Raw genomic sequence first — 23,230 nt, 5'->3', positions numbered from 1 at the left:
ACAAATAACTATGCTGTGTTCCTTTTTTTTTCTCTGCCTAAAAGAGTTAAACATCAGGTTTGCAAGTGACAGTTTCTGTCTGGGTCGGGACTGGGTCAGACTATAGCATTACCCTCAGTGATAAGAAATTACAGCCATAAAACACATTCCTGTCAGTACACGGCTTCTGAGAGCAGGAAAGAGATAAAAAGGGTCAATAATTTGTAGATATGAGCTCTAGCATACTTCAATGAAGGTATCACTGAGCAGAGACAATGAAACAGTAAAAACTTAAAAACTAGATTTAAATATAAAACTGTTGATATCTAAAAAAAAAAAAAAAAAAAGGATAGATACAATCATTTTTCTCATCAGTTTATTTTCACCTCGGATGTCCTTTAAGCAATGTCACCTGTCCCTACAGATATGAGTTAATGGGGCAGTTTACATTGCCAGGCAATCAGCACTGTTCATGGGCACTGAGACACAGTCAGAGGGTGGAGAAACACAGGAAAGTTAATGGTGAATACATTAAGTACCACCTGGGCCCCCTATACTCTGGGGCCCCATAGCAGCTGCTATGGCTATTGCTACGCCCCTGATCACACTCACACACAGATCACACACACTATCATAGTTTGGCAGATAGTGACAATGTGGCAGAGACAGCCTGGGTACAATAGCTGCCAATGAAGCCCCCGGGTTACTTTTGCCCTGGGGCCCCATTGTTGCTAAAACCAGCCCTGCTCCCTGCCAAACTAAGGAGAGTGGAGAGTAGAGTGCCAAGCCCCACCCGTGGAAGTAATGCGAGTGGCTTATTATAATTGGTTACATTTTGAAGGCTTCGTGATTGGCTCAAGTGTGAGCAGAACATTTTGCAGGACATGTGCTGCAAGTCCCACCCACAGAGGTATTGGAGCCATTCACAGGAAGATTCGAGTTAAAAAAAAATAAAAAAAACCTACTTACCAGGGGCTTCCTCCAGCCCCTGGCCGCCGATATGTCCCTTGCCGCAACGGGTACCCTCCGTTGGAGATGCAGAAGTACTGCGCCCGCGCAGAACGCTCCAGACCACGTGAAGATGACGACCTGGCGAAGTCGGCATCTGCACCGGAGGGGACCCCGGGCCACTGGCTTTGAGCGGAGCTGCAGCGGGGGACATATCGGCTGCCAGGGGCTGGAGGAAGCCCCGGGGGTAAGTCAAACTTTTTTTTTTTTACCTCAGATCTTCCCTTTAACTTGTGCTGACCGCATCACTCCGATGGGCGTGGCCGTGGCGGCAGCACCAGGACCATCTAACGCCAATCAGCGTAAAGTCCTGGGGCGGGGATTTGCAGGAGATCGCGCACATCTCCGCTTGGATAACGGAGCAAAGCTCTGTCATCAGTCTACCAGCGGCAATCACCGCTAGGAGACTTTTAGATGGTGAAAACGCAGTCTATTTACTCCATACAGCGCTGCGATCTAAGGCAGCGCTCTACTGGGGACAGCCGTGTGACACAGCTGTCCCTGGCAGGCTCAGGGGTGATCGGCTGGTGGGGCGAGGGAGGGGGAAGACAAAATTTAAAAAAATACAAGAGGTTATTAAAAAAATAAACATAAATATTTGTAAAAAAAAATAACATCCTGGGAGCAATCATAGCCCACAAACAGAAAGCTCTGTTGGTGGGCAGAAAAGGTGGGGGGGGAAATCACTTGTGTGCGAAGTTGTGCAGCCCTGCAACAAGGCCTTGAAGCTGCAGTGGCCCAATTTGTGAAAAATGGGCTGGTCAAAAACTTGAGTGGTTAAGAAGCCCTGGATACTTTACCAGTGATTGGTCCAGCCTGGCTATGCAGCCCTAAGGTATACTTAACCTTGTAGTCCACCAAATGTGCAAGTGATTGTACTGTACCTCCAATGGGAGGACAGAGCTGCTTCTGTGCAGCAGAGGATGTACCAGGGCATGCTGGGCCATTTCTAGGACAAGTGCTTGTACCGTACCTCCAATGGGAGGACAGAGCTGCTTCTGTGCAGCAGAGGATGTACCAGGGCATGCTGGGCCATTTCTAGGACAAGTGCTTGTACTGTACCTCCAATAGAAGGACAGAGCTGCTTCTGTGCAGCAGAGGATGCACCAGGGCATGCTGGGCCATTTCTAGGACAAGTGCTTGTACTGTACCTCCAATGGGAGGACAGAGCTGCTTCTGTGCAGCAGAGGATGTACCAGGGCATGCTGAGACATTTCTAGCACAAGTGCTTGTTAGAGGTGTACCGAACGGTTCGCCGGCGAACGGTTCCAGGCGAACATTGGGGGTTCGCGTTCGCCTGCGCCAGGCGAACTTTTCCGGAAGTTCGATTCGCCCCATAATGCACTATGAGGGTCAACTTTGACCCTCTGCATCACAGTCAGCAGGCACATTGTAGCCATTCAGGCTACAGTAAGCCCTGGAGCCCCACCCCCCCTTATATAAGGCAGCCTCCGGCGGCCATTACAGTCACTCGTGTGCCTGCTAGAGAGAGGAAAGGGACAGCTGCTGCAGACTTTTTCTCTTAGGGACAGATTAGTTAGGTTCTAGGCTGCTTTGCTTGTTCCTGACTGATTAATATTGCTTTTAAAGCACCCAGCAACAGCTCTTTTCAGAGCTCAACCTGTACATTTTTTTTTTCTGACACTTTTGTTGCATGCACAGCCTTGCTAATTGATAGTGTGTGTGCCACTGCCAGCAGCCCAGCACATTCAGTGACTGACTGCCTGTGTGTGTGTGACAGGGAGCTGCACATTGTACTACCCAGTACTGCATATACCCCAGTACCTGTTGTGTTTACTTAACCCACCTCATCACTGCATATACCTAGCTTTGTGTTGAGTGAACCCAGCTCACTGCATCTAACTACCCAGTACCTGTTGTGTTTACTTAACCCACCTCATCACTGCATATACCTAGCGTTGTGTTGAGTGAACCCAGCTCACTGCATCTAAGTCTAACTACCTGTTGTGTTGAGTGAGAACCCACCTCACTGCATCTTAAGTACCTTTACTGTATACTGTTCAGTGAACCCAGCTCACTGCATCTAACTACCCAGTACCTGTTGTGTTTACTTAACCCACATCATCACTGCATATACCTAGCGTGGTGTTGAGTGAACCCAGCTCACTGCATCTAACTACCTGTTGTGTTGAGTGTGAACCCACCTGGCCACCTCACTGCATCTAACTACCTGTTGTGTTGAGTGAGAACCCACCTCACTGCATCTTAAGTACCTTTACTGTTGAGTGAACCCAGCTCACTGCATCTAACTACCTGTTGTGTTGAGTGTGAACCCACCTGGCCACCTCACTGCATCTAACTACCTGTTGTGTTGAGTGAGAACCCACCTCACTGCATCTTAAGTACCTTTACTGTTGAGTGAACCCAGCTCACTGCATCTAACTACCCAGTACCTGTTGTGTTTACTTAACCCACCTCATCACTGCATATACCTAGCCTTGTGTTGAGTGAACCCACCTCACTGCATCTTAAGTACCTTTACTGTTGAGTGAACCCAGCTCACTGCATCTAACTACCCAGTACCTGTTGTGTTTACTTAACCCCCCTCATCACTGCATATACCTAGCGTTGTGTTGAGTGAACCCAGCTCACTGCATCTAAGTCTAACTACCTGTTGTGTTGAGTGAGAACCCACCTCACTGCATCTTAAGTACCTTTACTGTATACTGTTCAGTGAACCCAGCTCACTGCATCTAACTACCCAGTACCTGTTGTGTTTACTTAACCCACATCATCACTGCATATACCTAGCGTGGTGTTGAGTGAACCCAGCTCACTGCATCTAACTACCTGTTGTGTTGAGTGTGAACCCACCTGGCCACCTCACTGCATCTAACTACCTGTTGTGTTGAGTGAGAACCCACCTCACTGCATCTTAAGTACCTTTACTGTTGAGTGAACCCAGCTCACTGCATCTAACTACCTGTTGTGTTGAGTGAGAACCCACCTCACTGCATATAGCTAGCATACCCCCGAGATGGACAAAATGGACAAACCAGGTAGAGGAAGAGGTAGAGGCAGACCCAGAGGAAGGCCACCAGGCACCGGCAGGTCTGTGGCTGTGCGAGGTGGTGTTGCTGTGATTTCATGCGGACCTGCAACAAAATACAGTGCTCAGAAGAAGGCACGTGCCATCACTTCCCAAAATCGTGAGGAGGTGATTGAGTATTTAACACAGAACACCTCATCTCCCGCAGCCACCAGCGCTACAACAAGCACCACATCCGCTGCATTTGACACTTCGCAGGAGTTATTTGGTGGTGGTGGTGAAATCACTGATTCCCAGCCACTACTGCAACAACAACAAGAAGACGCAGGTACACCACCTCATATGTCTGAGTTAGGTGGCGATAGTATGGACGTAACGTGTGTGGATGGGGATGATGGTGGACCACCTGAAGTTGGTGCACTTGAGGAGGTGTCTGAGGAAAGCGCAGCTGGCCAGGAGGATTATGATGACGATTATACGGATAGCACATATGTTCCCGGTAGAGGAGATGACCAGGGGGACAGTTCAGAGGAGGAGTCAGAGAGGAGTAGGAGGAGACGACTCCATGATAGAAGCAGAGGGAGCTCGTCCTCAGAAACAGCTGGGGGCAGTGTCCGGTGCCATGTATCGCCAGCTATGGCCAGGGAGCACACATGCCCTTCAACGTCAGCTGCTGCTGATGCCACCGTAGCGCCATCACCCCAGGGGGCCTCAGCGGTTTGGAAATTTTTTCACGTGTGTGTCTCAGATCGGAGCAAAGCCATCTGTTGTCTCTGCCAGCAAAAATTGAGCCGTGGAAAGGCCAACTGTCACGTAGGGACAAGTGCTTTACGAAGGCACCTGGAGAGAAGGCACAAACAGCTATGGCAAGAACACCTGAGGAAAAGAAGCACCCCTCAAAAGACAAGCAGCGGAGAACAACCGTGGCAGCCGTCACAGGGGGCTTCTGCTGCTCCACGTTCCCATGGTATTGTTCGTGGCTGGGGGGTAGGAAGAATGGATACACTTTTAAACAATTTAAAAATACAACCATCTAAACTTTCAAACAATTTAAAAATACAACCATCTAAACTTTCAAACAATTTAAAAATACAACCATCTATCATTTTCAAAAAATTTAAAAAAAGGGCAAAAAAACTTGCCCTCCGTAAAACATTCTTGGCAAATGCTTTCGACTTGGTTTGTCTTCCGCTGGCTCAAGGGTCCATCTGACCACAGATGCCTGGTCTGCAAAGCACGGTCAGGGCAGCTACAGCATGGGTCTCAGCAGGCTCCCACTTCGGGCCGCAATCCAACCTTCATTCCCCGCGGTGACAATGGCAGACTTGCCCTCCATAATGGATTCCCGTTAAAGGATTTAAAGTTAATTCATTTCAAATACACAGCAGGGCCTCGAAAGTCCGCCTCCTGTATTGTTATTTTTGATCACTACCTCGGGGCGGGCGTGCATGCCTACCTGCTGCCCTCCTTGGATGTGTAGTGGTAGCCGTTTCTCAGGCTCCACACCGGATTCCATCTCTCATTTCCCGGCCATTACCCGGGGTCACAAATGACAGACTTGCCCGCCTCCATATGATTCTCGTGAAAGGAATGTGGTGTCATCTTTGCCCGCCATAACTGGTTCTCGTTAAAGGATTTAAAGTACATTCATTTCAAATACACAGCAGGGCCTCGAAAGTCCGCCTCCTGTATTGTTATTTTTGGTCACTACCTCGGGGCGGGCGTGCATGCCTACCTGCTGCCCTCCTTGGATGTGTGGTGGTAGCCGTTTCTCAGGCTCCACACCGGATTCCATCCCTCATTCCCCGGCCATTACCCGGGGTCACAAATGACAGACTTGCCCGCCTCCATATGATTCTCGTGAAAGGAATGTGGTGTCATCTTTGCCCGCCATAACTGGTTCTCGTTCAAGGATTTAAAGTACATTCATTTCAAATACACAGCAGGGCCCGCTGCCCTCCTTGGATGTGTAGTGGTAGCCGTTGCTCAGGCTCCACACCGGATTCAAACCTCTCATTCCCCGGCCATTACCCGGGGTCACAATGGCAGACTTGCCCGCCTCCACAGGATTCTCATTGTAGCGGTACTGAACAAGTACACAGCAAGTAGAAAATGTAAATTAAAAACAAAACGTAAGCTTTTTAACAATGCCATGGAAAGTTGAGAAGGAAGTCACACATTACCTGACATCACTGAGTAAGGAAGAGCAATCACGCCATGTTGCGCAGTAGTCCAGCATGGCCGTCACTACACAAACAGCTGTTTGCGGTGCGTTACACAGTGAGTTTGGTGTGTCAGTGTGAAGCAGTACTCTAATTACACTCCCTGTTTGATGTATACACATGCAAGATGTTGTAAAGCACTTTATGCCTCCAATTTAGCATTCAATGTGATTTCTGCCCTTAAAACGCTGCTTTGCGTCACATCCAGATTTTTCACCGGGACTTTTGTCATGTATCCCACTCCGCCATGCCCCCCTCCAGGTGTTAGACCCCTTGAAACATCTTTTCCATCACTTTTGTGGCCAGTATAATTTTTTCTATTTTTCAAAGTTCGCCTCCCCATTGAAGTCTATTGCGGTTCGCGAATTTTTCCACGAACCGAACCTTCTGCGGAAGTTCGCGAACCGAAAATCGGAGGTTCGCGACATCTCTAGTGCTTGTACTGTACCTCCAATGGGAGGACAGAGCTGCTCCTGTGCAGCAGAGAATGTACCAGGGCATGCTGGGAAATTTCTAGGACAAGTGCTTGTACTGTACCTCCAATAGGAGGACAGAGCTGCTTCTGTGCAGCAGAGGATGTACCAGGGCATGCTGGGATATTTCTAGGACAATTTCTGATATAGTAAACTTCTGATATAGTAAACCACTTTTCCTGATCCCTTGGAGTTTACTATAACGAGATTATACTGTATAATAAAAAAAATGCCACATGCATCACATCTTTCATCCTTTTTTCTTGCACTGCAATAATCCAGTGAATACTGGAAGTACCGTCCGCATGAGGTAGATATCTTAGTGAATGGTCATACAGTGTCTCTGTAAATTACCGAACTATTACCACGTGTGAAAATCTTGAAGTTTAAAATACAGCAGGAGGTAAATGACCGAACAGGAGATTTATACTGAACGTGTCTTAGTGAATTGAAGCGGTTGTCTTTATCATTTTAGGGAGGGCTCACATTTATAATGAAATATTGACCTTTTTCACGTGTTTTTTGTATTCGTATGTGTTTTTTCACAGCACAAAATGGGCTTGATTCACTAAGACAAATAGCACGCCTTATCAGAGTTAAAACGCCTTATCAGAGTAGCATAGCGAACTTATGCCTGATAATTGTCAATGACTAGAGCTCCACTCGTCCTGCCCTGAGCCCCTGCGGGTTCATAGCGCTTGCTATGCTACTCTGATAAGGCGTGTTAACTTTGATAAGACATGCTATTTTTCTTAGTGAAGCCCAATGTGCTGATCGCAATCAGCCAATTACGATTACGCTAAATTTCACGTACATTTTCGCCTTTACGCTTTACGTAATTACCATTTGCAAATTCAATTGATTTCGTATGGTGATTTGTAATTTCGCCGAAAAATTTGCGTAATTGTCCCATAATTTCATGCTGACTTTGGCAGTGAACAGCAAGGCCCCCATACAGGTTAGTGACACCAAAATTGCTACATACTGTATGTTAAGGAGAATAGTGGGTATGAGCCAAAAAAATAAATTTTCCAAAAAGACCTCGTAGTTTTTGAGAAAAATCAATTTTAAAAATGCAAAGAAAAAGTGTTTATTAAACTCAGAAATTACAGTTTAAAAACCATTTTTTCTTTCCATGTTTAAAATCGATTTTCTCAAAAACTATGAGGTCTTTTTGATAAAAAAATGTTTGTCTTGTACCCACTATTCTCCTTAACATACAGTATGTAGCAATTTTGGTAGCAATAGCAGGTATGGGGGCTTTGGTATTAACTGCTGAAATTGGCACAAAATTTCGTAAAATTGCACAAAAATATTATTACATACGAAATTAATTAAGAATTTCCCTGAAATTTTGCATTACAAAATTACAAATTTCGATGCGAAATTTCGTCCCACCACTGAATGAAAGTCAATGGGAAATCGTAGGCGATATGCAAAATTAAGTTATAAGTACTGTCTTTTTCACTCATGCAAAAATGCAAATGTGATTTTTAGCAGTGTGTTTTTCCATTGCAGAGGCGTAACTAGAAATCACTGGGCCCCTCTGCGAAACTTTAGATGGGGGCCCCCCAGCTGTTGTTGCTGGAGGGGGAGCACTGATGGTAGACCAAGGGGGAGGAGGGGGGGGGGTGGGGAGTCGGGACTCTCCCTGTTGGTGTTTGTAAAAAATGGCCCTGGAGGGCCCCAGAGCCAGCCCCTCACCTCAGGATTCTCCCCTAAGGGCCCCCTGCAGTTGCATCCCCTGCATCATTGACTTATTAAAATTTGTGTGTGTTTTTAGAATGTGAAAAAAATGCATTTGCTGCACATGTAATAAGTGTGAACCCAGACTTACTAAGGGCCTTTTCCCACTGGGGTGCTGCGCCCGTCTCTGATTTGGACATTGTACCTGTGCTGCGAAGCCGAATGGCCTAGCTGTACCATGGAAGAGTATAGGGATTCGGGTGCGTGGTGCTGGAAACTGCAGCATGCTGTCCACAATGGCACCGGAATGTGATTCAGACGAAGGCGCCTGGTGCTTCCCTGACCTACAACTGTTGTGTGCTCCCCTTTTTTATTGCCTGAAGAAGCAGGACTATACCCATGGCCAGATTTCTGGCAAGGCCACATAGGCCATGGCCTAGGGCACCAGATAAACAAGGGGCGGCCTGCAGACAGTGGGCATTATTTGCAAGTGTCCAAACAAATGAAAGGGGTCAGGATAACTGCACTATTAGTACCAGCTGGCATCTGCCTGTGCTGTGCTACAGGCAGCTGCAGTCTGTTAACCAAACGTTTGTGAACAGTGTGTGACTAGCAAAAAGCCAGGCCTTGTCCAATGACATAGCAGCAGCTGCAGGCAGTTACAGAAGGCCGGGTCTCACGCACTTGGCGTGGGGGATGAAAGGACCAGGGGCAGCACCAGCAAATAGTACAGAATACAGAAGGCAGCCTCTCACAGTACTCATTTCTTAATTATTGATTGGCCAGCGCCCTGAAAACAGCAGTGGGTACAGGACTCACTTTTACGTGTTGCTGACCCCACCCAATGTCCAATTGTGAGCCACTTTTGACAATGTGTGTGTGGTGGATGGCTCCCACCACGCCCATCACCTGTACATCGCTTGATTGACCAGTTCCCCGTGTGACGTGATTGATTCACTTCATATTGCCATGGAGACCTCGGCACTAGCCGCAATAGAGGACACCAGCGGCCCAAAAAATGTTTGGGTGGGTGTGTGTGTGGAGAGAGGTGGTAGGATACGGTTTCGGTTGGGGCGGCTGGTAATAGTCGGCCTTGGGCGGTAAGAAGTACAAATCCGGCCCTGACTATACCTGTGAAACGCGTTGCAACACTTTGTGGAGTATACCAATACATTTATGTCTGTTGAAATTGACAGTTTTTGTGTCTGCTTATAGGAGATAACTCCACCACTGCCTTCCAAGCATTTTTAACTATTTTAGCCTATTTTATACTTCTGGCGCCTCTGTTTACAACGCAGTACTTGTTTCCACCCTTGGTGGAGGGGCATTGCCCTTTTTTTTCCTATCTACAGAGAGCGACTTCTCACCTGCCTATACAGCGGTTGCCTGGAGGTAACCCTGGTTTGTGAGTATAATTTGTGTACTCTTTAATCATCATCCATTTACTGGTACATACTACACTATATTGGGCTCTCAGGGTCACTTCTTTTGTTTTCCCCGAATAGGCCTCTTTTTCCCGACTCGCCTGCGGAGAAACGCTGCAGATTGGGCACGGATCTGCAGCTAGTGGAAGCAAGCCCAAAATCAAGACACGTGACTTTACAATGCCATTTAGAGAAAGACGGCTTCTTGTTCAATTGTTTTTTATTGACTATAGATCAGTGACTGAACTGGCCATTTTCTCATGTTTTGTCTAGCGTTCAGCTGCATGTTAGCTGCTCAGCCGCTTCTTTACTATCGCTGTAAGGCTGTTGCAGCCAGTGATCTGTGCACAATTACATACAGCAGGCATGTTTCAAGTAATGGTTTATCGATTGCCCTGGAAGGCAGTCGGCTCTGAACATCAACAGATTGTCGGCCAATTAAGCAGAAACATAAGCCGGTCATTCGAGAATTCAGGCCAGGGGGAAGACCCCGGTATTAGCCGACGAGGTAGCCTCCTTCTACGGGGAGGCATGCGCCGGTCGTCATACCGCTCTTGTCACTCAGAAGGAAGAGGATACTGTTCACCACATCTTCTGTCTCTGCAAAACATAGAAGGCAGCTAAATTAGGGTGTGTTCACACTATGCCCATAGCTGTGCGCCAAATGTGAACGCACTGCCCATACAATTGTACAGGAATGTTCACATCTCTGCCTTGCAACTTGTAATGGATCACGTTATCCAAATGCCCTTTCTACAGGGAGTTTCTGGATAGTTAAAGAGTACCTCTAGTATAAAAACACAGAGCCTGTTATATCAGGCCTGGTCTTAAAGCGGATTTGTAAAAAGAAAATAATCCCTCTGTGTGTGTGTGTGTGTGTGGGGGGGGGGGGGTACTTACATTGGGAGGGGGGAGCCTCTTGATCCCAATGAGGCTTGTGGTTTCAGGGGTGCTAGCTCTGGAACCGAGGGGCAGAGGAGGACATGGGAACCCTCATTAGGATGTAAAGGCTTTCCATTCCCAAGGTAAGTTGCCTCCCCGGTGGGGGGGGCGGCAAAGGTTTTCAAAATCGTCCAAAGTGTCCACATGCGTTGCCATGGCCCGCCCTCAGCTTGGCGCCCACCAATTAGGCCGTGGCTGCAGAGCCGGGGGCGAGCCGTGACAATGCAGATGAGTGTCCTGAGCCTCGGCAGGAGTTTGAAAAAAAAACTCGCTACGGTGGCATGTTCAAGCATCACCACAAATCCTGCATCATGAAGACAGAGCCGGGCATGAAAGTTCCTTTCTCTTAAAATTGAGGTACTTTTTAATATAGCAACAAAAACAAGAGATTTGGTTTTAGAGGCCCATAAATTCTTTCATCGATCTAAATCAGGACTTTTATTACAATACAGTCCCGGTAAAAAGTTGAGACTGTCAAAAATATTAGTTTACTTTTCACAAAGTTTGCTACTACTGCTTTTAGATCTTTGTTTCTGTTGTTAATGTGATTTACTGAAATATAATTATAAGCACTTCATACGTTTCAAAGGCTTTTATTGACAATTACATGAAATTTATACAAAGAGTCAGTATTTGCAGTGTTGGCCCTTCTTTTTCAGGACCTCTGCAATGCGACTGGACATGCTCTGAATCAACTTCTGGGCCAAATCCTGACTGATGGTAACCCATTCTTTCATGATCACTTCTTTGAGTTTCTCAGAATTAGTTGGTTTTTGTTTGTCCACCCGCTTCTTGAGGAATGACCACAAGTTTTCAATGGGATTAAGATCTGGGGAGTTTCCAGGCCATGGACCCAAAATTTCAACATTTTGGTCCCCGAGCTACTACTTTTGCCTTATGACACGGTGCTCCATCGTGCTGGAAAATGCATTGTTCTTCACCAAACTGTTATTGGATTGTTTGAAGAAGTTGCTGTTGGAGGGTGTTTTGGTACCATTCTTTATTCATGGCTGTGTTTTTTTGGCAAAATTGTGCGTGAGCCCACTCCCTTGTATGAGAAGCAACACCACACATGAATGGTCTCGGGGTGCTTTACTGTTGGCAGGACACAGGACTGATGGTAGCGCTCACCTTTTCTTCTCCTGACAAGCCTTTTTCCAGATGCCCCAAACATATTTTTTAATATGACTTTGCCCCAGTCCTCAGCAGTCCATTCACCATACTTTCTGCAGAAGATCAATCCTTCCCTGATGTTTTTTTTAGGAGAGAAGTGGCTTCTTTGCTGCCCTTCTTTACACCAGGCCATCTTCCAAAAGTCTTTGCCTCACTGTGCATGCAGATGCACTCACACCAGCCTGCTGCCATTCCTGAGCAACCTCTGCACTGGTTGCACTCCGATCCCGCAGCTGGATTCTCTTTAGGAGACGATCCTGGCGCTTGCTGGACTTTCTTGGATGCCCTGAAGCCTTCTTAACAAGAATTGAACCTCTTTCCTTGAAGTTCTTGATGATCCTATAAATTGTTGATTTAGGTGCAATCTTAGCAGCCACAATATCCTTGCCTGTGAAGCCATTTTTATGCAACGCAATGATGGCTGCACGCGTTTGTTAGTCACCGTGGTTAACAATGGAAGATCAATGATTTCAAGCATCACCCTCCTTTCAATATGTCAAGTCTGCCATTCTAACCCAATCAGCCTGACATAATGATCTCCAGCCTTGTGCTCGTCAACATTCTCACCTGAGTTAAGAATACAATTACTGAAATGATCTCAGCAGGTCCTTTAATGACAGCAATGAAATGCAGTGGAAAGGTTTTTTTTGGGATTCAGTTAATTTTCATGGCAAAGAAGGACTATGCAATTCATCTGAACACTCTTCATAACATTCTGGAGTATATGCAAATTGCTATGATAAAAACTTAAGCACCAACTTTTCTAATTTCCAATATTTTTGACAGTCTCAAAACTTTTGGCCAGGACTGTACAAAAAGTGGATCATTACAAGTATAAAAAACAAATAATACATCATGTGAGTAATGCACATTGTACATTATGCAGCCAAACGCACGTTTCACAGGCAAACTGGCAGCTTCATCAGAGTCAAAAAACTGCAGGATGTGTAGCACAATTATTATTATTATTTAGTATTTATACAGCGCCGACATCTTACGCAGCGCTGTACAGAGTATATATTGTCTTGTCACTTAACTGTCCCTCTGAGGGGCTCACAATGTAATCCCTACCATAGTCATATGTCTATGTATGTATTGTGTAGTGTATGTATCATATTCTAGGGACAATTTAGAGAGAAGCCAATTAACTTATCTGTATGTTTTTGGGATGTGGGAGGAAACCCGGAGGAACCCCACGCAGACACAGGGAGAACATACAAACTCCTTGCAGATGTTGACCTGGCTGGGATACGAACCAGGGACCCAGCGCTGCAAGGCGAGAGCGCTAACCACTACGCCACCGTGCTGCCCGATGCCCAGTATGAACGTAACCCAATGCCCATGCATGCCCAGCAGGGCAGTTTCTAGGCTAAAATGCACCCAGGGCAAGGGTGTAAAAATTGTGCCCCCCCGCGGAGCCAGGCATAGGTGCCTGCAGTATAGGTTAGCCAGGTCTAGTTGCACTCAGTATAGGTAGCCAGCTATAGGTCCACCCAGTATAGGTAGCCAGGCATAGGTACCCCAGTATAGGTAGCCAGCAATAGGTCCCCCCAGTATAGGTAGCCAGGCATAGGTGCCCCAGTATAGTTGCCCTCAGTATAGGTTAGTCAGGTAGGTGCCTCCAGTATAGCTAGCCGGTATAGTTGCCCCCAGTATAGGTTAGATAGGCAGGTGCCCCTGGTATAGGTTAGTTAGGTAGTGGCCCCCAGTATAGGTAGGTTAGATAGGTGCCTCCAATATAGATAGCCAGTATAGTTTCAACTAGTATAAGCTAGCTAGGTAGGTAGGTAATAATACAGGTTAGATAAGGAGCCCGCAGTATAGGTTAGATAGGTAGCTGTCCCCCAGTATAGGTTAGATTGGTAGGTGCCCCCAGTATAGATTAGATAGGTAGGTGCCCCCCAGTATAGATTAGATAGGTAGTTGCCCCCCAGGGTAGGTAGGTAACCCCCATATAATGGAGGGGGGAGTCAGCCATGGGGAGGGCAGCCCGACCTCTCCCTCCCTTCCTCTCCCCAGGCTGCCCTCGGTGCTCCCCCCTCCGATGCAGAGTAAAGCGCAGCAGGAAGTGCTGGAATAATAGTCACAACTCACCTTCCAAGTTCCAATCGCCGTTCACTCACCGCCGGTCTTCTCCTGCTCTGCATACACGCTGATACACACGCTGCTTCCTGCTAAACAGGAAGCAGCGTGTGTATCAGCGTGTATGCAGAGCAGGTGACCAGCGGCTAGTGAGCGGCGATTGCAACTTGGAAGGTGAGTTGTGACTATTTTTTCCAGCGCTTCCTGCTACGCTTTACTCTGCATCGGAGGGGGGAGCACGGAGGGCAGCCTGGGGAGAGGAAGGGAGGGAGAGGTCGGGCTTCCTTCCCCACGGCTGACTCCCCCCTCCATTACAGCACCCCCCCCCCCCCCCTTCCTCAGCGCTCAGGGCGGCCGCACGGCCCTAGAAACGGGCATGATGCCCAGTGGAGGGAAGTTGCTCATACACGGCATATTTCATAGGCCCCTCTGGTGAAACACAACTCACCTGCAAACCGTCTCATGGGAATCCGGTTCAGCAGCAATTGAGCCTTCTGGGGATCGCTCCAGTTGGCTCGTCCCATGGCAGTCATCACAACCGTGGGATTCACACAATTAACCCGTATCTGAGAAACATATAACAGTATAATCAATATTCATGAGATGATGACTCTAGAGTAATATTAACCCTTTCCAGCCCTATGGCAGACTTTGGCCTCAATTCACTAAGCTTATCTCCTGTCTTTAATAACGTTTCTAGAGTTATCACCATGGTGATAAGGCATGTAGTATTCAGGAAACATTTTACCTCAGGCAAACCTCAAGTTAACTCTTCCGTCTTTAAGTTAAGGTGAGATCTCCAAAGTTCACTCCAGAGGAGGAAGCTCCACTCCAGAGGAGGAAGCTCCACCAGAGGCGTAGCTAGGGTTTTCAGCACCCGGGGACAAAGACTATTAATGCGCCCCCTAAGGTGAAGGGTCGTGACCAAATGTGAGCGTGATTATGGGTGCTCCACATTTGGTCACGCCCCTTCAAATGTACATGGAGGTTAGCAGGCTCACGCTCACCCACCCTCCCTCAGTATGTACCTTCCAGCATGTTCCAAGACAAATTCAGCAATCATGAGCCCCCCCATCAAGACAAATTCTGCAATCATGAGTAAACATGAGGCCCCCAACATGACCAACTCAGCAATCATGAGGCCCCCAACATGACCAACTCAGCAATCATGAGGCCCCTAACAAGACAAATTCAGCAATCATGAGGCCCCTAACAAGACAAATTCAGCGATCTTGAGGCCCCCAACAAATCATGAGGCCCCCAACAAGACAAATTCAGTAACCATGAGGCCCCCAACAAGACAAATTCAGCAGTCATGAGGCACATAAATAGACAGCATTTCACATAAATAGGCAGAATGCCCCCTTAATATGGTAGACACCTCTCACCTGGCAGCAGTTCCCCAAAATACACTCAATCTGACAGCAGTGCTTCCCCAAAAATAGGTAGCCCCAGGTCTATAGGTGTCCCCAGAATAGGTGGCCAGCAGTATAGATGTCCCCAGAACAGGTAGCCAGGGGTAGAGATGTCCACAGAACAGGTAGCCAGGGGTATATGTGCCCAGTATATGTAGGCAGGGGTATGTGTCCCCAGTATATGTAGCCAGAGGTATATGTGTCCAGTATATGTAGCCAGGGGTATATATGCCCAGTATATGTAGCCAGGGGTATATATGCCCAGTATATGTAGCCAGGGGTATATGTACCCAGTATATGTAGTTAGGGTTATATGTGCCCAGTATATGTAGGCAGGGGTATATGTGCCCAGAGTAGGTAGCCAGGAGTATATGCCCAGTATATGTAGGCAGGGGTATATGTGCCCAGAGTAGGTAGCCAGGGGTATGTAGTAGGTAGCCAGGGGTATATGCCCAGTATATGTAGGCAGGGGTATATGTGCCCAGAGTAGGTAGCCAGGGGTATATGTGCCCAGAGTAGGTAGCCAGGGGTATATGCCCAGTGTATGTAGGCAGGGGTATATGTGCCAAGAGTAGGTAGCCAGGGGTATATGTGCCCAGAGTAGGTAGCCAGGGGTATATGTGCCCAGAGTAGGTAGCCAGGGGTATATGTGCCCAGAGTAGGTAGCCAGGGGTATATGTGCCCAGAGTAGGTAGCCAGGGGTATATGTGCCCAGAGTAGGTAGCCAGGGGTATATGTGCCCAGAGTAGGTAGCCAGGGGTATATGTGCCCAGAGTAGGTAGCCAGGGGTATATGTGCCCAGAGTAGGTAGCCAGGGGTATATGCCCAGTATATGTAGGCAGGGGTATATGTGCCAAGAGTAGGTAGCCAGGGGTATATGTGCCCAGAGTAGGTAGCCAGGGATATATGTGCCCAGAGTAGGTAGCCAGGGGTATATGTGCCCAGAGTAGGTAGCCAGGGGTATATGCCCAGTATATGTAGGCAGGGGTAAATGTGCCCAGAGTAGGTAGCCAGGGGTATATGTGCCCAGAGTAGGTAGCCAGGGGTATATATGCCCAGAGTAGGTAGCCAGGGGTATATGTGCCCAGAGTAGGTAGCCAGGGGTATATGTGCCCAGAGTAGGTAGCCAGGGGTATATGTGCCCAGAGTAGGTAGCCAGGGGTATATGTGCCCAGAGTAGGTAGCCAGGGGTATATGTGCCCAGAGTAGGTAGCCAGGGGTATATGTGCCCAGAGTAGGTAGCCAGGGGTATATGTGCCCAGAGTAGGTAGCCAGGGGTATATGTGCCCAGAGTAGGTAGCCAGGGGTATATGCCCAGTATATGTAGGCAGGGGTATATGTGCCAAGAGTAGGTAGCCAGGGGTATATGTGCCCAGAGTAGGTAGCCAGGGGTATATGTGCCCAGAGTAGGTAGCCAGGGGTATATGTGCCCAGAGTAGGTAGCCAGGGGTATATGCCCAGTATATGTAGGCAGGGGTAAATGTGCCCAGAGTAGGTAGCCAGGGGTATATGTGCCCAGAGTAGGTAGCCAGGGGTATATATGCCCAGAGTAGGTAGCCAGGGGTATATGTGCCCAGAGTAGGTAGCCAGGGGTATATGTGCCCAGAGTAAGTAGCCAGGGGTATATGTGCCCAGAGTAGGTAGCCAGGGGTATATGTGCCCAGAGTAGGTAGCCAGGGGTATATGTGCCCAGAGTAGGTAGCCAGGAGTATATGCCCAGTATATGTAGGCAGGGGTAAATGTGCCCAGAGTAGGTAGCCAGGGGTATATGTGCCCAGAGTAGGTAGCCAGGGGTATATATGCCCAGAGTAGGTAGCCAGGGGTATATGTGCCCAGAGTAGGTAGCCAGGGGTATATGTGCCCAGAGTAGGTAGCCAGGGGTATATGTGCCCAGAGTAGGTAGCCAGGGGTATATGTGCCCAGAGTAGGTAGCCAGGGGTATATGTGCCCAGAGTAGGTAGCCAGGGGTATATGTGCCCAGAGTAGGTAGCCAGGGGTATATGTGCCCAGAGTAGGTAGCCAGGGATATAAGTCCAGTATATGTAGGCAGGGGTATATGTGCCCAGAGTAGGTAGCCAGGTCAGGTGTCCCCCTCCCCGGCAGGAGGGGAGCAGCGCAGAGAAGAGCTGCTCTCCCTTCCTCGCTGTCCCCTCCAATGTCCGGGTGGCTGGCAGCGGCGGGCGGAACTTACCTCCGTCTCGTCGCAGCGCCGGATGGATCTGCCACTACTCTGGTCTGGTCCAGACCAGAGCAGCGGCTGCGCACCCGAACTTCCGCCCGGCGCTGGAGCGAGACGGAGGTGAGTTCCGCCCGCCGCTGCCAGCCCAGCCACCCGGACATTGAAGGGGACAGCGAGGGAGGGAGAGAGCACCTAAGGTGAGGGAAGGAGGGGGGATATGGCCCCCCTTCCCCACAGCTCTCTCTCTTCTCTGCGCTGCTCCCCTCACCCGCCGGGAAAAAAAAAAAAAAAAAAAACCCGCAGCTCAGCCAGGCGGAGGGCGCCCTTGGGGACCAGGCGCCCCGGGGCACTTGTCCTACCCCGACCCCCCCTAGCTCCGCGCCTGAGCTCCACTCCAGAGGAGGAAGCTCAACTCCAGAGGAGGAAGCTCAACTCCAGAGGAGGAAGCTCAACTCCAGAGGAGGAAACTCAACTCCAGAGGAGGTAACTCAACTACAGAGGAGGTAACGAGGGATGACATCCTCTATGTATTATGCAATAGAAGAAAGAGCTGGCACATCCAAAGTAAATCTTTATAGGTTCCATGTAAAAGCATATGGCCAATGTTTCGGAGCCACGTAGGGACCCTTTATCACGGCAATGTTCAAAGGCAAAAGCCTGTCTGCCGCTGTGCAGAAATTCCTGTATAGGAAGTGGGAGTCAGGCTCCTCTAGACACTCACATGCAGGGATGTATATTCATCTGGGATCAGCAGATCAAACATTGCCCTGAAAGGGGTCCTACGTGGTTCTGAAACATTGGCCATATGCTTTTTACAGGGAACCAATAAAGATTTACTTTGGATGTGCCAGCTCTTTCTTCTATTGAATAATTTGTGTGCAAGTCGCAATGTTTTCAGAAGATAATTACTTTTTACATGTTCCTTCTAGATGAACTGGGAATGTCTTACAGCTTTACCTGGCTGTGACCTTTTTGCAATGTTGCCCACAGGGCAGCTTAGAGGCAGCAATGACCCTTTAGTGTCTGAAGGGTCTTTTTTCTAGGTTGTTGTCACTTACAATAGTAACAGCTGACAGATCTGACGGATTTTGGACTAATCCTTCTCCGCATGATGAATTTACAGTATTTCCTGGATAGGATCTATATAAATATGTCAGTCAGCTTCCCTCATCTTTTGCACACTATTTTGCTAGTTGGAGTAAGCATTTTCAGTTCAGCAAGTGCTTTTGTAAATAAATAAATAAAATGAAACTCCCCCATGAGGAGATGGAATAGTCCACAACCTGACAGATCTGTCAGATTTTCACTACCTACTGTAAGTGATGGCGACATAAAAAAAGCAGTTTATAGTGTATTTTACTGTGGAAGAATATGTACATTTAAATAAATGCATTTTAAAATTCACAATTTTTTTTGTTATAATTGTCCTGGTAGTATATAATACATGGTAGAGATCAGATCAAGTGAAGTCAAGATTAACCACATGCTTGTTTCTGGTGTTATTCAGGCACTACCGCAGCCAAATAGATCAGCAGGACTGTGGGGCAACTGGTATGGTTTAAAAGGAAATAAATATGGCAGTCTTCCTATCACTCTCACTTTGGTTAGGTCAGGTTTGCTTCCCTGGAGTTCAATTTTCCCAGGATTTCTGTGCAAAAAGTGATAATTTATTTTTAAAACTTTTTTTTCCTGTAACTTGCCAAAATGTGTCAAGCATACAGTGTCTAGTATACAGTGCAGGAGAGTATTGATGTGTATGCACGTTTATACTGTTCACAGCATGTTTTTATGGACAGATATATCTGTCAATACCGCTGGGGAGGTTATAGAGAACCTGAGAGGATGTAAAAAAGAATATTTATACATACCTGGGGCTTCCTACAGCCCCCTGCAGGCTGATCGGTCCCTCACTGTCCTCCTCTGCTGCCTCGATGCTTCGCTATGGGTGCCGGTAAGTGAGCATAGTGTGCATGCACGGCCTGGATGTGCACCCCTGCCCCATCACCTGCACAGAATGCTACTAGCCATGGGAGCGCAATGGAGGAGCGTGGGCGTACTGCAGACTGGGCCAACTGACCCATAGCGGAGGATCTAGGCAGCGGAGGAAGACAACAAGGAAGCCCCAAGTATGTATAAATGTTCTTTTTTATGTCGTCTCAGGTACACTTTAAAGTATACTTAAAGTGGCAATGTAGCATGATGAGACAATCAAGCGCCTAGACAAAAAAACAACCTGCTGCTCAATGATTGTAGCAAACTGAAAAACTTTATTGGCACATGACGTTTTATCACACAGGACCTGTGTGTTTAAACGTCACGTGCCAATAAAGTTGTTCACTTTGTATTGCTACAATCATTGAGCGGTAGATTGCCTTTTTTGTATATTGTATTGGTTTTGAAGTATGCAACCGAGCGCTCCCTTACACTCCAGGTTGGGGTACGGTTAATTGAGCTGCAGTACTAGCATGTTCACTGGAATAATAATTTACTGGAGAGATAATCAAGTGCACATAAGGGCTCAAACCCACTAGCAACCGTTTCTAATGCTGGGAATACAAGTTTGTTTTTTTAGGTGATTAGATGGTTCGATAGAGATTTTCCGACATGTCCGATCTCCCTTTCGATTCTTTCACCGCTCGATTTCTGATAGAAATGAATGGAAAAAGATAAGAAAAATGAGCGGAAGATAAGAGAACTGTAGAATTGAGCGGCAAAAACGATCGAGAGCAGAAACGCACGGCAGAAACGAACCGAGTATTCCCAGCATAGGGGCTCAAACCCACTAGAGCGATTTTGTGAGCGTTTAGGAAGCAATTCAAAATGCTAGCGATTTACCTAAACGCTCAGCTAATGTTACTGGATGGGCCAAGTTCCACTGGAGCAATTGCGATTACCAAAACGCAAGACATGCAGCATTTTTTGCGTATATCGTTAGCGGTTAGCGTTACTGCAATGTAAAGTACATAAATGCTGGCGTAATCGCTTATCAAAACCTGCACAGAGCGATTTTGCTAGCGTTTTGAAGTTACTGCACACTGTAAAAAAATTAATTGACAGGACCAATCAGAATTAAAAACGCTAATCGCTACACATCCGCTGGCAAAAACCTTACACTTTTTAAAGAACGCTCATGAAGTCCCTTACAAAAACGCTCATACAAAACGCTAGCGATTGCGATTAGCGATAGAGATTTGTAGTGGGTTCCAGGCCTAAGGGCTAGTTATTTGAAAAAAGCTCTTGCTAATGCAATGCTATGAGGAATTTTTATAAAATCACATCCCTAAAGTGGGATCACACCTATAGCATTACAGTAGCAAGAGCTTTTGAAATCACAAAGCGCTCAGAAAAATCGCTCCTAGTGGGTTCCAGACCTAAAGTACCAATCCTACTTAGAGCTTGCCTGTGTTCCTTTTGTTTCTATGCAGGGGCTCAGAAGCCTGTACCTCTGCAGTAAATGACAGCTCTCCTGAAAAGTAATCAGTGGTTACAAAACGTCTGTGTAGCTGTGAAAACACTTAGGTTCCTTTTACACTATATCAGTTGCTGTCTGTAACTGAAAGGACAACTGATGTGCAAGGTAATGTCCATGTCTACCATTGGCCTCTTTCACACTAAACACCGAAAAAGCTTTATCGCAACGCAATGCTATGCTGAAAAAGTGCACCATATGGAGTACTTAAGCAGCACCCATGTCAGTGTGATGTTTACATCAGATCCAAACGTCAAACCTAGACTATATTTTTAACCATTAAATCCAAAAATGTGAGACTCCAGGAAAGTTCTATCTAGATATTGTTCTGCAATTATTTATCTCAGAAGTTCATTTTCACCTCTGGTTAGCTTTAACCTTCCTGGCGGTATCCCGAGCTGAGCTCGGGCTATGCCGCCGGAAGGCACCGCTCAGGCCCCGCTGGGTTGATTTGCATAATTTTTTTTTTTGCTACACGCAGCTAGCACTTTGCTAGCTGCGTGTGCAATTCGATCGCCGCCGCTACCCGTCGCGCCGCAGCCGCCCCCCCCCCCCCCCAGACCCCGTGCACTGCCTGGCCAATCAGAGCCAGGCAGCGCTGTGGGGTGGATCGGAGTCCCCTTTGATGTCACCCCGCCCGTCGTCATGGCGACGAGGGAAGCCCTCCAGGAGATCCCGTTCTTTGAACGGGATCTCCTGATCTCCGGAGGCGATCGGAGGGGCTGGGGGCGGCTATCATGTACCGAGACCTTGTCTCGCTACATGAAAAAAAAAAAAACAATTTTAAAAAAAAAAAAACGGCTTTGCGGCCCCCTGGTGGATTTTTCATAAACCGCCAGGAGGGTTAAAGGACCCCTTCAGAAGTATGTACTGTACGCTGCCATACTATTTCCTTTTAAACAATGCGCATTGCCTGGCTGTCCTGCAGAGCCTCTAGCCATAGCCCCTGAACAAGCATGCAGATCAGATGTTGGACTGGATTTGACGCATATTTGCTTCAGGTGTGTGATTTAGACTCTACACTGTATTCCAAATTATTATGCAAATTGTATTTAAGCGTCATAAAGATTAAATATTTTGTTTTTCAGTTAAACTCATGGATGGTATGGTGTCTCAGGGTTCTTTTGATCACTGACGTTAATCTCGGACACCTCTGATAACTAGTTTGCCAGGTGAGCCCGATTAAAAGGGAAAAAAACTAAATAAAAAAAAAAGGGGTGTTCCACATTATTAAGCAGTGCCTGGAGGAAACCCACACAGACACGGGGAGAACATACAAACTCCTTGCAGATGTTGACCGGGCTGGGATTTGAACCGGGGGCCCAGCGCTGCAAGACGAGAGCGCTAATCACTATGCCACCTTGCTGCCCTTTTTGATTTCTGAAAAATATAATTCCAAATACATTAGGAGGTTTGTTCAGTAACATTTGAATTTTACTCTAATGGTTGATGACTCAAACATTATGCCGATTGCCACTAGTATCCACTATTTAGGAAAATCAGAGAAAAATATAATATGCATAATTTGGAATGTAATGTAGTGATGCATGAAAGACCAGCTGGATGTCAGGCAACTGGTATTGTTTAAAAGGCAGTAAATACAGTGGGATGTGAAAGTTTGGGCAACGTTGTTAATCGTCATGATTTTCCTAAAATTTCCTTAAATATATCATACAGGAGACACACACAGTGATACTTGAGAAGTGAAATGAAGTTCATTGGATTTACAGAAAGTGCGCAATAATTATTTCAATAAAATTAGGCAGGTGCATAAATTTGGGCACCACAAAAACTAAATGAAATCAATATTTAGTAGATCCTCCTTTTGCAGAAATGACAGCCTCTAAACGCTTCCTGTAGGTTCCAGTGAGAGTCTGGATTCTGGTTGAAGGTATTTCGGACCATTCATCTTTACAAAACATCTCTAGTTCATTCAGGTTTGATGGCTTCCGAGCATGGAGAGCTCTCTAACTCACACCACAGATTTTCAATTATATTCAGGTCTGGGGACTGAGATGCCCATTCCAGAACGTTGTACTTGTTCCTCTGCATGAATGCCTTAGTGAATTTTGAGCAGTGTTTAGGGTCATTGTGTTGTTGAAAGATCCAGCCCCGGCGCAGCTTCAGCTTTGTCACTGATTCCTGGACATTGGCCTCCAGAATCTGCT

The 23,230-nt window shown here is 47.1% G+C and overlaps 1 protein-coding gene across 1 annotated transcript in view; it reads right to left on the bottom strand.

Annotated features, from left to right (window-relative positions):
• Positions 1-10,004: 10,004 nt before the first annotated feature.
• Positions 10,005-23,230, bottom strand: part of LOC137528543 (L-xylulose reductase-like) — a 41,002-nt gene continuing 27,776 nt past the window's right edge. Inside the window, exons 7-8 of the mRNA XM_068249873.1 lie at positions 14,448-14,565; positions 10,005-10,402 (exon numbers count right to left, since the gene is read on the bottom strand). Of these exons, the coding sequence (XP_068105974.1) occupies positions 10,299-10,402; positions 14,448-14,565 (222 nt within the window). The 3' untranslated portion in view covers positions 10,005-10,298. The remainder of the gene's footprint in view (positions 10,403-14,447; positions 14,566-23,230) is intronic.

This window comes from Hyperolius riggenbachi, chromosome 8 (assembly GCF_040937935.1).
Source record: "Hyperolius riggenbachi isolate aHypRig1 chromosome 8, aHypRig1.pri, whole genome shotgun sequence".
In the NCBI taxonomy this organism is placed as follows: Eukaryota; Metazoa; Chordata; class Amphibia; order Anura; family Hyperoliidae; genus Hyperolius; species Hyperolius riggenbachi.
Note: the sequence above shows the minus strand (reverse complement) of the source record. Positions and strands in the feature narration are given on the sequence as shown.